We start from the raw sequence: 14,649 nt of genomic DNA, 5'->3' as shown, positions 1-14,649 counted from the left end.
GCAAGGGCCTTCAAAATCCTAGAGCTGGCACTGCGACTTTGGGACCCACCTTGGGATGAGGTACTGCTTTGGGAACATACACTGCCTAGGTTTTGCCAAAAACAATGCCTACCTTTTTACACCGATGTTTCTGTTTTTCACTTGCTGGTGGGGCAAGTTTCTTTTTCAGGCCTTTGTGATACAGCTATAGCCTGTGATGGTGACTGAGGAGTGGAAGCATAGGAAGGGATGCATAGGGGCAAGTTAGATTCTGCAAAGTAGAGGCTTCAGGCTTTTCTGACTCAGACAATGGTTCTGAGATGTATCTCATTCGAGTAACATGATATCCTGAGTAAAACTGTATAGAGTGAAGAAGTTATTTTCAGTTACCTTTGCTAACTCTGTGCCTTGATGTCCCAGGTAGCCAAACAGTCAATTTTAAGTTAATTTGTAAGGGTGGATGTGTGTGGAGGGTGGGGGGAGGAGATTAACCACAGCTTGTTGAATGAGCATTGTGTTGCCTATGTGGATAGTGAATTGTCAGAACTCAGAAGAGACATCATCAATCCTGTGAGCATCAATAGAAGTAACATTTCAGTGCTCTTTCTTCTCTGTTTCAGCCTCATCTGATTGTTTGCCTTTTATTTAGAAAAGTTTCTTCTATGTGTATAGTGCATCCTTTCTTCAACTGCTTCTGAGGTTGTCAGTTTGGTTCCTGCTCATGTGCAGTGAATTCCTAAGGGTCCTATGAGGACAGCAGCAATATTTTTTTTAAAATCCACACTTTAAGTAGCAAATCTGCATTTATATTCCACATAATTAAAAACAAATACATGTGTACACACCCCCACAGAGGGTGCTTCCAGACCACTAATTAATGTGAAATCAACATAGCTTGCTTACCTAGATATTCTGTGGCAACAACATGACATTGTGAACATTGCATGAACAGCACAGCTGGCGTCTGGGTTTCCCTTGTTTTTTTAATGCAGGTCAGGAAAGAAACACCACAGTAATCCTGCAAACACTTTGCACCTTCCCATGAATATGGTGAGTAGGTATTGTGACATATGCTATGACGGTGCTGTGGATATGGCCCAACACCACACCTCTTCACTTCCACAGGTGAACGCACTTGCCATTTTGTTGCGACCCTCAAACACTCAGCAAGACCTTTGCTTTCGTTTGCTGCTGGCTGCGACCAGTGAGGCAGAAGTAGGTCGTTCCCATAATGGCCATGGTGGGGAGAAGAGAGAGATTTAATAGCTTTAGGGCACAATCCTATGCATATTTAGACAGGAAAAGGTCCACAACTCCCTGCAGTTGTAGGACTTCTTTTGGTCTAAACATGCATAGAATCGCACTTTTAATGTAATTGGTCTGTTTTGGTTTTGCTTGCTTTATGTAATAGGAGGAACTTGGCTTTGTGATTCTGAGGTGGTGTGTTCTGAACAATGCTTAGAAAAGGATTCTAAGAATTGGTTTTGAACCAATTCCAAAACCTGCAATCCTTCTGAGTCATAGCAACTCTTAAATATTCACTGTGGGTGGAAATTAATGTCTCAGTGCTCAGTGGTGAGGTCTCCTCTTAGTATTTAGGAAAAAAATGCAGAAATTCACTAATGCCAGCCTGGGTCCTCCAGCAAGGGACCCACCTTGAATCTTCTGTCTTCACGAGGAGGACCCGGCAGAGCCATTTGTCTCTCTTCCTCACTGAACTACTCTCCAATGGTGAGTAACATTACATGGAAAGGCCACATGCAAACAATCCGGAAGGCGTACAGAACGTGGGGACGCATTACATCATAACCATTATATGAGTCCGAAAGCTCCCAAGATGCAGTTTGAAACTGTGCATGCACAAAAACTCATATACAAAGAATGGGATCTCAAATTAAAGAACTCATCCAAGATTACATGAAGGAATGTATTATATTCTGAGGAAATAATTCATTTGGGGCAAGTTCACCGGTGGAGGCTGGTGGCTCCAATTTCGGTGGGGTTGTAAATCTATTCTGGGTTTCACTCAAAACCAACCAAAACTCAAAAGCAGCTATCCAGGGTGCTGGACCCTATCCCCAAAATAGGTTCAGCACCTTGGATAGGTTCTTCAGAGTTCTGGGTGGTTCTGATTGAAATCCAGGATGGATTCACAGCCCCACTGAAATCAGAGCCACCAGCCTCTACTGAAGTTCACCCGTCACTAGCAGCGATCTGCATCGAGCCACTGTAGTTTCAGCTGTACCTTGCCCTGACCCACTGCTCTCTGGCCTGCAGATTATGGTAACACCACAATAGGTGCAGTCCGGACTATTATTAAGGTGTCGGAAGCAGGTGTCATCCCTCGCTTATATTAAAAGGCATCTTTCTCTGGGAATATGAAGACTCTGAAAGTGTCAGTAGCACAGACATGCCCTCTGAAGCTCGGCTGCAACTCCTGTGGTTTCTGAATTTGCAGTAACCATTTGTCACTGAGAACTAGAATTGATTTATCTTTTAAATACAATAAAAGATTCTCAGGATTTAAAAAACGAACAGAGGTCATGCTAGTAAGCTAGATTCTACATTTCCTGGTGAGGTTGCAATTATATGGGCATATTTTAGTAAGGATAAGGCTATCAATGGCTACTAGTCATGAGGGATATATATTACCTCCATATTGGGGGCAGTGATCGCTGTGGGAGGCTGCTGTTGCACTCGTCTCTTGCTTGTGGACTTTCCATAGGCGTCTAGTTGGGACAGAATGCTAGACTGGAGGGCCCATTGCTAGACTGGAGGGCCCATTGCTAGACTGGAGGGCCCCATTGGTCTGACCCACCGGAGCTGCTCTCATGTTCATATGTTTATATAAGGTGGACTGAGGGACAAGGGCTGGACTGGAAAGAGGTAGCAAGGAACAGCCTTCTCCAGTATAATCACTATTTGTTCCAGTTTGACTTCAGCTATGGCCAGCAGTGTTCAGAACAGTGTTGAAGTATCTCATTTTAATTAAAAAACAAAACAAAGAACAAACACAAGTTCCAAAATAAACACAGCAAATCCCAAAGGGGAAAAAAATATGCATTACCCATGCATCAAAGGCTCTGCTGCCAGCTGCAGTTAGGACTTTTTTCTAGCTGATTTTTAAAAAAATCATTGTTAACTGTATAATTGCACTCGCAACGATGCAATCCTAGTAGCAGGCAACTTAGAACAAACACAGGAAATTAAACATTTCTGAAACAGGATGGGGAGGGGGAAGCCTGCCACTTTTATAACTTTCTTTTTTGTGAACAAGTGCTAGATGGCTGCCTGTGCTGGCATACTAGGGGAGTGCAAAAAATAAATTAGAACAAAACGTTGCAGCCGTAGGTGGGACATATTACATCCACTGTCCGATGGATACTTGTGACAGTGGTCACGTAATTAAATTCTATACAGCAAAAGCAATGGATGCCAAGGCAGGGGAGAGAGCAACCTTCCAGCAATTGATTTTGTGGTTTGGGTATTGGAAAAATGCAATATCCTCATAACAGAAATACAGCCATGATGGATGACATCTGGATCCCACCCAAGAAATGAGTAATAAGTGTACAGTTGTGTTATAAACTGGTCATCTAAAAGGCCTGAGGTTTCATATATTTTCCTTAATCCCTGTGGCCCATTTAGTAAAAGTTAGATGGAAGATGTTCCTGAGTTGGGTTTGTTTGCTTCTTGTTTTCCAAGCAAACTTCTTCCTGTAGTGCAGGGATGGGAACTTCCAGCCCATGGGCCAAATTTGGCCCACCACATCTCATGCCATCGCTGAGGCCCCACCCCATCCAAAAAGAGAGAGGCAGCTGGCTCCACTGGGAACTGCCCTGAAGCAGTGGTTCCTGAGTCTCCACTCAACCCTTGCCTTTCCTGTCAGGAAAGTGAAGGGCCCAGCAAAGACTGCTCACTGGAGAACTGCTTCCTCACGGCACTCTCAGTGTCTTGAAGCAGCAGTTGCACCGAGCTTCAGTCACCCTCCCAAGTAAGGTGAGGGCTGAGTGATGCTGGCTCAGTGGAGAACAGCCACCCCCGTACTTTGGCACCAGGAGTACTTTGAGGGGGTAGTTTCACTGAGTACATCTCCCCCCTCCACGCTGCCTAGTATATGTGCGAGTGGTTGATGGGGGAGTATGTGCCCTCCTAGGCAAGAACGGAATGGCCACATGCCAGCAGAAGGGGTGGCCTCACTCCTGTCATGCGCCCCCTGATGTGCATACCCACAGCCAGTGTGACCCTCCAGCCTGCTGTAGTGGACAGTCAGTTTTTGGTGATTCACAACTGCAGCATATGAAAACTCTCATGGAGCCCATGTATGAGTGACACAATATAATGACCTAATATATATACTTATATATTAAATATGACTTTCTTTAAAAAGACCTCAGTGGAATTTTCCTCCCTTTCACTTTATAAGATTTTTATGGGGAAATAACAAAGGGATCCTGGGAGCTGGTATGCCTGTTAAATTGGCTATTATTTGTTATGGGCTAAATCATTCCAGGACACGAAGCAAATCTTCTCACCCCTCCCCTACCAGCCTGCTGTGCACATGGTCTTCAAAAGCTACATTAAAGCGAGAGATAACTATTCAGTGTAAGTCTTCTTTCTCCCTCTGGAAATGCTCGTCTCTAGACTACAACATTTGAAGACCTGCCAGGTGGTCTGAGTGCTGGTTGCATTCGTGGGTTGTAGTTTCCACTGTTGTGGTCATCCTCTTCCTCCGGAACCTCTTCTTCAGTTGGTCCCCGGATTCGTACAGGTACGTGTGGCGGCTGGTAGTTATTTTCTGTCTCCCTAAATATTTGGTGCAAAAGGAAATGGCTTTCAGTTAACTATAGCTTTTATTTTAAAGAGTTACAGGCAGTGACTCAATACTGCAGAACTGGAACGGCCAATCACTGTTTCCATTCTCTTGCAGACTGGACCAAATCCTGCTCTACAAGGGGCTGGATGAGCTAAGAGGATCACAATAGGCGTTTCTCCAACTCCAAAACCACTATTTCTTCCCAAGTTCCTATCTAAATAGTTCTCTGTTGTCAGGTTACAGTTAAGTTTTCTGCTCTTGGATAACTATTTCACTAAATACTGGATGTACTATTAAGAACAAGTTTAACACATTACATTGATATGTGGGTTATGAAATAGGTTTTCTTGGTTCAACTATACCTGCTCCACACATCTTCCTTTCTAGATCTTAACGCTTCGCTTTATTATAATTGGTTTTGCTCTCATTGCCCATACATCCCATAGTTTAACTAGTTTTGGATCCTTTATGTTTTTTGTGTCTCTTTATTTAACAGGTGTCCCTTTAGCATAAATCTGACTTAGAAACATTCCGGGGAGGGGAAGGAAGAGAAGCAGATAAATTTGGTGTGGTTCGATCACCTTGTAGAAGATATTCTGAAAATCTTTAGTGAATCCATTCACATTACTCCTGCATGTGCAGGCTTGGGGGGGGGGGGAATGTAATGTGGAAATGGTAATACACATATCCTTCTTGTAGACAAATCTGCAAAGTCTAAAACTTCCAAAATGTACTCTAGATTTCATAGGTCTGTCTCGGTAGGCTGTGAACAGGATTGCAAATAGCCATAACAAGGGCAAGAGAACTATGTGTTGATCTCATTGCCTGCCTCAAGAACAGGTGCTCTCTCTGTGTGGCTTTTATCTCACCCACACCTTCAAGTGAAAGCCACTCACGTTTGCTCATAGTCTTTATCCTTTGAATTCCTGCAGCAGCAGCAATAGGCCACAATCCCAATAATAATGATGAGAGCAAGACAGCCCCCAATGATTCCACCATAGAGGGCGTAGTTCATGGATGCTGTGGAAGAAAAGATTAGGACTTAGTCATCTGAGTTGATAAACCAATCAATTTCTGTTTGGGAAAGACCAGTGGTGTAGTGGTAAGTTTTGAAGGGCAGGGGCTCATTATGACAGTCCCCACAGCCTAAAATAAAATAAAATCAGTTTTTGGCTATGGAGAGAGTCCAAAATTTCACGTAGTTTTGTTGATCCATATCAACAAACCAATTCTAGCAGTTTTATTTCCACCAAGAGCAGGTCTTTTGTAAAGCTCATGGGTCTGAATTGCCTACTCAAGACCAAACCATCCCAAAATACATCTCATCAGGGAAAAATATATTGTTGCTGGGAAAACTAATTGCCCCCAGCAACTGTGAGGATTGCAGCTAAACTCAGAGGGAACATGGAAATCTGAGGGGCGGGGCAGGGGGGGGAGGCAGATTATGTCAGCATCCCTGATAAGTGCCAGGGCTGCTTCCCTGTGAGCCCTGGCTCCGATACACCAATGGGAAAGACATTAAACCAAACTGTCTTTCACTGATTCTATTCTCCCTCCGTCCTGGGGGTGCCTGTGGCAAGGAAACAAATCAGCAGCTTGTTTGGATTCTGCTTGAACCAATGATAATCAGGAAAAGAGAACACATCTAGAGGTGGGATTATTCTTTTTTTAAGGAATATTTGTGTTTTTGACAAATTCCAATAAAAGTATTATTGGCTTTGGATGCTTCCCAGCTGGCATCTAATGCTACCCAATCATTGCTCTTCTGTTGTAAGCTACATACAGAATTGCAATTGACTTTCCACACTTGGTGAGAGGATACAGAGCTTTTTGTGTGTACATCCTGTTATGTTCCTGCACTAGTTCCTGCCTAGGTAGGGAAGAGACAATCCACCCATGACCACTACCTTTTTCAATAGCTTTTTAGCATCTCTCTAACATTTCTTTCTGTGCTATTGCACAATTATCCAATAAATGTAGAAGTAGAAACAGAAGGTAAAGTAACTCCCTGACCATAAATATGATAAAATGGCTCTGACCAGAAAAGCAGTTTAAAAAAAAATCAGTTTTTAAATGTGTGCTAAAACACTTCAGAATTCAAGTGCTACTGCACAAATATACATGGAGGTGAAACAGCACAAATAAAATACCAGCTAAAAAAATACATGACTAAAACGATGCTGATCGGAAAGTTAATCATGAAGGTGCGCCAAGGCAGAAATATGTTTCTCTGAAAATAGGCATACCCGCCCAATATATCACTGCCTACATCAAAACCATGCCTCTTAAAGACAGATAAGAAGCACCAAGGCAATGCTACTATTTGTGGTGATTGTGCTACTGTTCTGCCCTTTCCAAAAATTTCTGATTTTATGTATTCTGACAGAAGATGGAAGAGCATGGGGAAAACACAGGAGGATGACAATCTGATGATGATGTCATATAGGGTGCTTCCTGATGAGGCTTTTATTGTGCCATTGCCCTGCCTCATTCATGGAATTGTAGGGGGCAGCCCAAACATCATTGTCTTCAACCCTCTTGTGTTTTCCCCGCTGTTTCTTCTGTCTTTTTTCTTACCATGGAAAATCCATTAAGGAAAAATGGAGTAGCTGCACAAGGGCTTCTGACTCTTAGCACTAGGACCCCTTCTGTCTGGAAGCACCCATAGTAACCCCGTAAAAAGTGAGTGTGGCAATCCTGCAGTAAGTGCCTAATGTGGAAGCACCCCAGGAACCCTCTGTCAGTGTAAAAAAATATCTTGGGCTTATTCTCAGCTACAGGCAGCTCTAAGCTTTGCAGTTAAGCTGCCTTGAGTGCCATTTTTCTTGCTAGAAAGGTGGGATACAAATCAACTAAATAGGTAAGTAAGTAAAGTCCTCCAGGAGAGAAATGGGTATTTTGAGGCTTCACTGCTTGGTCTGTCATGGTAGTGCAGGTTTCCCCAACCTGCTCTCCTTCAGATGATGTGGACTTCAACTCCCATCAGCCCGAGCCAGCATGGCCAATGGTCAGGAATGCTGGGAGTTGTAGGCCAGAACATCTGGAGGGCCCCAGGTTGGGGAAGGCTGGGCTACTGTGATGCCTTGTCCTACCCCACCCTCATCAATCCAAGCTCTTACGAGGCACGGCAACGACGCTTATGTTGCATTTCTCCTCCCCAACGGAGTTTGTGGAAAGGCAGGTGAAGTAGCCATTGGTGTCCGCAGATATGTTCTTCAGCAGAAGCAGTCCTTCTGATGCAAAAAAGAGGAAACAGCAAAGGTCATGATCATACAGCAGATGCAAATGGAATGAACTGCCCACATCTGTCTCACTCTTTAAAATCCAGCCTGTGGAAGCAGCCGTACAAGATGGGGTTTTTTCATGTCTTCTCTGGGAACTACATTTTTTAAACACAGGGAAACATGCCATAGGGGTCAGGGGGAGAGAAATCTGCACCATCAGCCCCTGAACATGGGCTGATCCTGCACACCTACGTAGCCATGCCTTTGACAGATTGGAGGGGTGGGTGTGAGGATTCCTCTGCACACGAAGAGTCTTCAGAATGTGTCTGTGTTTACAAAATTTCATGAAAATGTGAGTTGAATGCAGTGGAGGCTCGTGGCTCCAATGTCAGTGGGGCAGTGCATCCGCTCCAGGTTTCAGTCAGAACCAATCAGCACTCTAAGGGAACTATCCAAGGTGTGGAAGCCCCACTGACATCGGAACCACCAGCCTCCACTGGCTGACTGGAGAGCACACATAGACATGGGTGATAGTACACAGCACCCTGATGTGTCGGACTACAACTCCCAGCATCTCCAAGCCAGCATAGCTAGAGGGCACCAGGTTGGGGAAGGCTGATACACAATAACATGACGGCATAGAGTTTAAAAAAAAAAAAATTCTCTTTTCTTTATTTTCTTTTGTTGAAACTCACAATAAAAATTTGATTAAAAAATGACAGCATGATGAATCTGCGTGTATTGATAAGACAGCAGGAACAGGGAACCTCCACTTGGGAAAAATGCCTATCGACCAGAAAATGTCTTGGGTGAATTCACACTTCTTGGAGACTAGCATCCAGGATCTGCTTTCTCTGAATGGAAGGGAGGCTGCACTCATGGTGTGTCTGCCCAATTTGGGGGGATTCCCCTCACCCCATTTAGCAGGGTCCCCCAACCCTCTGCATAGCATTTTCAGGGGTCTAGAGAGGCTTCCGTGATTAGGGAAGTTCATTCCACACACCTAAATCTGGATCCAACCCTAGGGATATTGACTGATGTTCCCTGTTTGCTCACATTCTCCATGCTTTCATGTGGATGGGCTTGATTACCAATGTTTATGCACATTCTCCCTCCAACTCACATCAGTCCCAACTAGGGATGTCAGAGAATTCCACGACGGATCTCGCTAAGGCCGAATGCAAGTGCATTCGGCCCCCCGAAATCCATCGCGGAACGAAGCCCCCGCCTCCCCCAAACCACGAAAGTCGGACGGCACGAAGCCCCCGCCCCACCCCACGACAATCACGCAAAACTGAGCACTTACCTGCTCCCGTCGGCACCGACTTGCGGATGGCGGCCGCCTTGCGGCTGTCATTCGCTTCTTCTTTCATACCGTGATAGGCTACGTAAATACATGCCTTTTGTGTCCCTGCGGAGGCCGTGTTAGGCTACGTAAGTATTTACATAGCCTATCACGGCAGGCTAAAAAAAAAGCGTACGCAAATGTAAGTATTTACGTAGCCTATCACGGCAGGCTAAAAAAAAAACAACGCATACGCAAATCGCAGCGGCTACGGCCGCTGCCATTTGCGTTCCGTATTTTTGGTTGTCTTAGTCTATGTAAATATTTACGTAGACTAAGACAGCAAAACTAAAGGGGAACGCAAATAGCGTAGCGGACGCTATTTGCATTCCCCCTTATTTTTGCAGTCTTAGTCTACGTAAATATTTACGTAGACTAAGATGGTGAAAAAAGGGGAACGCAAATAGCGTCCGCTACGCTATTTGCATTCCCCTTTCTTGTCTTTGTCTTAGTCTATGTAAATATTTACGTAGACTAAGACAACCAAAAATAGGGAACACAAATGGCAGCGGCCATAGCCGCCGCCATTTGCGTACGCTTTTTTTTTTTTTTAACCCAGTTGTGATAGGCTACGTAAGTCTTTACATAGCCTATCACGGCTGAATTCAGGGACGCAAACGGCGGTGGCTACGGCCGCCGCCATTTGCGTCCCTGCTAGCCAGCAGCTGCATGTCCGGCTGCTGGCGGAGCTGGCCGGCGGCTCCGCAGAATCCCCGCGGAGCGGAGCTGGCCGGCCAGGATTCCAGGGGGAGGGACAGAGTGCCTCCCCCCCCCAGTGGAACCCGACGGAGCCAGGTAAGGGGGGTTTCGTACATCCCTAGTCCCAACATGCAGATATACATACATGCACACACCAAGAGGCATCCTCAATCCTGCCCCCCATTTCAGGTTCCAGTCACCCCTATAACCTGATCCCACTTTATAGGTTGCATTTTATAGTTTGCTTGAAATTTTTATTTATAAAAAAAGGAAGGAGTCTTAAATAAACTCTTTTTTGGAAGAAGAATTAAAGCAAAAGAATCAAGTAAGAAGACAGTAGGTTAGCACTTCGCAGTGCCTGAAAGTGTGAAAGGGAACCTGTTTTCTGGTGCAGTGCCACCACCTACAGGTCACGCTGCTGAACAACAAGCACGCATTGCACGTGTTCTTTGCAGCTGTTTTGAGCTATTATTCAGGCTTATTCAGGTAGACAAAAGGAAGTGTGTCCCAGCCAATTTGTAGGGAGAGTTTGCAAAACAGGATTCCTTAGCACAGGGGTGGGTAAATTGTGGCCTCCAGATGTTTGGGCCCACAGTTCCCATCAGCCCTAGCAGCATAGCCAAGAGGAAGGGATCATTGGAGTTGTCCGCCAAAATATCTGGAGGGCAACAAGTTGTCCAGCCCTGCTTTAGTAGGAGGAAGAAAGATAAGCTATCCGTCCTTGTCTCTCCTCCTCCTCCCAGAACATTCTGGTGCTACCCTTTGGGGTGTGTAATTTTCACCTGCAAAGACTAGCACTATAATGAGCAATCAAGCAAGAATCAAGCCCCAAGTGTTCCCCAAATGGCAGGGCATTGCTGTGAGGCCCAGCTGGGGAAGTACCAAACCTCTTAATTCTTTTAAAACATAGGAAGAAATTGGCACACACAATCACAGATGGGGGAAACTTGTGTTACTTGTCACCAGTGATGACACACTGTGAAACTTCTACGATCGCAATCGATACAGGATGCAAAGCATTAATTTCAAATGGAAGAAAATAACATTTCACTGCTTGCGGTTTTATGGCCAAAGAAAGCAGTACAATTTGCAGGATGTGGCACTACCATTTTTCCAACTGTGACTATCGGTTCCAACACAGGTGGGTGTCCCCCCCCCCCATTTATCCAGGCTGACACATGTAGGCTTAGCACTTCTAGATGTCTTAGAGAGCAATCCTATGCCCCCTAGACAGCATCTGGGGGACTCAGGATATTTTGGTTTCCTGGCTTCAAGCTCAGAGACAGGAAACCATGCCCCCTGCCGCCTCCCTCACCTCCTCGCAGCCAACATGGAGAGAACCACACTGGCTGCTGCTACGAACTTCATATTTTCAAGCTTGTGGGGGTGAAAGGGGGCATTCCTGGGGGCAGGGAGGGGAGGAGACTGGGGATGTGAGACACAAGGTATCTCTAGCCATCCCCAGCCCCTCCCCCTCCTCGATGCCTCTGTCCATCTAGCCAAAATGCAGGGCAGGAGGCACATCACACCTCCCACTTTGCATTGGATACTCTTAAATAGCTAGGGCAGATCAGATTGGATTGTGCCCTTAATTGATGTAGATATATAGATGAAACCCAGTCATGTAAATGCCGCTTCAACACAAAAGGAAGATCTTCGGTATGCAAACCAGAGCAAGAGAGTGATAAAATTCTACTACTCACCTCTTGGCAGGAGGATACAGATAACCAGATTACTAAATGGTTGCATGCACTCTGTGATAAGTCACCACATGGTAAGCGGACATCTGTATTCACCGTACATTGATTAAGGTAGGCTTTGAAGTGGGTTGAAGGGCAGACAATTACAAACACACACACACACACAGAGGAAAGCTACACATCCTTTAATATGTTTTTAAAGGTATGTGGGGAAAGTTGTCGATGGTAACCACTTACCCATTGGACTCCATGAGCACTTGAAAAAAGACAAAATGCAAAGCTACCTTGGTCTGTCTGCAGCAGTACCCTGTCACTATTTGGCCAGTTTCTTTAAATTAAAAAAGCAACTTTAAAAAGCAGCCTTTGAATAATGTGTGTTTACTCTTTCCAGCACTAGAATGCACATCCCCTCCCACCTTTTAAAAAGGGGGAATTCCCCTCACACCACAACAGCAAGACCCGCCCCCTCGCATTACACTTAACTTTTTGCAAATATGTTGCTAAGTGAAAAGTTGCTGCCACTACTGCAAAGGAATAGTCTGTAAAAGTCCTAAGATGCACACCTGTTCACTTACATCAGTTGGGCCCATGACCCATAATTTAAAAAGCTCTAGAACAGGGTGGGGATCCTATGGCCCTCCAGATATTTTTGGACTCCAACTCCCATCAGCCTCAGCCAGCATTGGCAATGGTAAGGGATGATGAGATGTGGAGCCCAACAACATCTGGAAGGCTACAGGATCCCCATCTCTACTCTAGACGCTCCTTTAGGAAATTGACCAGAGTGGGGTGGGGATGGAATCATTAATGGTGCTGCACAATCCCATGCATGTTTAGACAGAAAAAAGGCCTACAACTCCAAGCATGCCCTGGCCAAGCTGGCTGGGGTGTGCTGAGAGTTGTAGGCCTTTTTTCTGTCTAAACATGCATAGGAATCCACCCTAAGAGCAAGTTCTTCTGGATCAGGGCTAAGTAACCTTTTGGGGACCGTGGGCACATTTGGCAACTTGAGATGCTGCTGTTGGCACCACTGCAAAATGGCTGCCATGGGAGGCATGGCTAGTTACAAAGGCTAGTCACCACATAGCCCAGAGGCTTAAATAGGAAATTTAGATGGCAGCTGCTGGAGGCCCTCACTTTGCTTTGAAGCAATCCTAGCCACCAGTAAGAAAACGTGTGTGTGATTTGTTTGTTTTTAAAGTGGGAGGGGTAGGGAACCTTGGCAGGTGCCAAGAAAAGTGTCCAGGCATGCATTGGTGCCACATTGCTTCTTGTTCTGGATGGTTCTAGTCTAGGTTGGATTTGAGCACATAAAACACACCGCCCCACTTTTCCCCTCTCCATGACGAATGGAGGATTTTCTTGAAGAAGTAAATTCAAGAGATTATTTAAATACATGTAAAATCTGAAAATAAAAAGTGACTTTCCATAGAGTACTGTCATGTAACTGAAATTTGCATACCTGACATTTCAGTTCCCACAAGTTGACGGAGCTGGTTTTGTGCATCATAACTTTGCCAGGAATATTTAGGTTTGGGGAATCCTTCAATAGAATTGCAGGCCAAGTTAACATTTTGTCCATATTCCAGTTTCCCTATAATTCTGCATACTGGCTTGGATGGAGGCACTAGATACGGGTGGAGGGAGAGAGAAAGAAGGAAACCTGAGCAGATTCAGCAATGTAAAGATAGAAGTTGTAGCGTTGCAGGTATCCTAACACCTATTCGGGCTTTAGGTCCCATCACTATGCAAGGCACTCTTCACAAACATCAGTGATCTGTTCGACCTCCCCGCCCCCAGATTTGCAATGTATCTTCACCACTTTGCTTATGCATACAATCTCATGCGTATATAATAATGGGGGAGACCACAGCTCCATGGCAGTGCACCTGTGTGGCATGCAGAAGGCCCAGGTTCAACCACTGGCATTTCCAGTTAAAGGGTCAGGCACCAGGTGATGGGAAGGTCCCTCTGCCTGGGACCATGGAGAGGTGCTGCAGGTCAAAGCAGGCAATACTGGACTAGTCTGACCAGTGGAGGCTGGTGGCTCTGATGTCATGGGGCAGTAAATCTGCTCCAGGTTTCAGTTAGAACCAGTCAGAACTGTAAACTGAACCCTATCCTCAAAATAGCTTGAGTACCTCAGATAGCTCCTTTAGAGTTCTGACTGATTCTGACTGAAACCCAGAGCGGATTCACCACCCCACTCACAGCTATCAGCCTCCACTAAGCCTGACCTGGTTATAAGGCAGTTTCCTACCATTCTCTCCTCTTTATATCCCAAATGAGTAAAAAAAACCCAAAGAAACAAAAAAACAGGCTAAAGTATCTAACTGTCTTCAATAATCCCTTCCCATTAATCATAAGGACACTGTCGCCAAGGCCCTGTTTCCACGACAACAGAAGGAGAAGGGTGGAGTGGCTCCCCGCATTTTTGTAGGAGCCGCTTTTGGTCCGGGCAGGGCTCCACAAGGGTGTACATCGCACCATTCTAAGTGGCTTCACATAACCTACTTCCGGGTAGGGTGGGGGTGAGGGGTTGGAGTGAATGTCATCTGAGTGGCAGGGGCTTCTCAACCAATAAGAGAGCCTTCCCCAACTCCTGGCTCCGTAAGGAAGGTGCGAAGTAGTTACTTCCCTTTGTGGGCATTTGTAAGACAAGCCTCCCAACAAGCCCAAGCCTCAGTGAACACAATGGGTGTTACTTGTGAGTAGACACACATATGCTTGTGTGTGTGGGGGGGGAGAACACAGGGATGGGAAGCCAGCCCCAGATTGCACTTAACTGCACTTAGGGAATTGAGCTTTAAACTGTGCCATTTCAATTGAAGGGGATCTCTGTAAGTACTGATGCAAGCAGTCAGAGGGCAAGCCTCATTCAGCACA

General features: G+C 45.4%; 1 protein-coding gene across 2 annotated transcripts in view; it reads right to left on the bottom strand.

The window, feature by feature from the left end:
- Nucleotides 1-766: 766 nt before the first annotated feature.
- GPA33 (glycoprotein A33) overlaps nucleotides 767-14,649 on the bottom strand; it is a 34,407-nt gene continuing 20,524 nt past the window's right edge. For both annotated transcript variants that reach the window (XM_084843448.1, XM_084843447.1), the window contains exons 4-7: nucleotides 13,226-13,390; nucleotides 7,915-8,028; nucleotides 5,692-5,815; nucleotides 767-4,785 (exon numbers count right to left, since the gene is read on the bottom strand). In XM_084843448.1, the coding sequence (XP_084699574.1) occupies nucleotides 4,620-4,785; nucleotides 5,692-5,815; nucleotides 7,915-8,028; nucleotides 13,226-13,390 (569 nt within the window). In that variant the 3' untranslated portion in view covers nucleotides 767-4,619. The remainder of the gene's footprint in view (nucleotides 4,786-5,691; nucleotides 5,816-7,914; nucleotides 8,029-13,225; nucleotides 13,391-14,649) is intronic.

This window comes from Heloderma suspectum, chromosome 3 (genome assembly GCF_057233095.1).
Source record: "Heloderma suspectum isolate Gila_16-S chromosome 3, 16-S_ref, whole genome shotgun sequence".
In the NCBI taxonomy this organism is placed as follows: domain Eukaryota; kingdom Metazoa; phylum Chordata; class Lepidosauria; order Squamata; family Helodermatidae; genus Heloderma; species Heloderma suspectum.
Note: the sequence above shows the minus strand (reverse complement) of the source record. Positions and strands in the feature narration are given on the sequence as shown.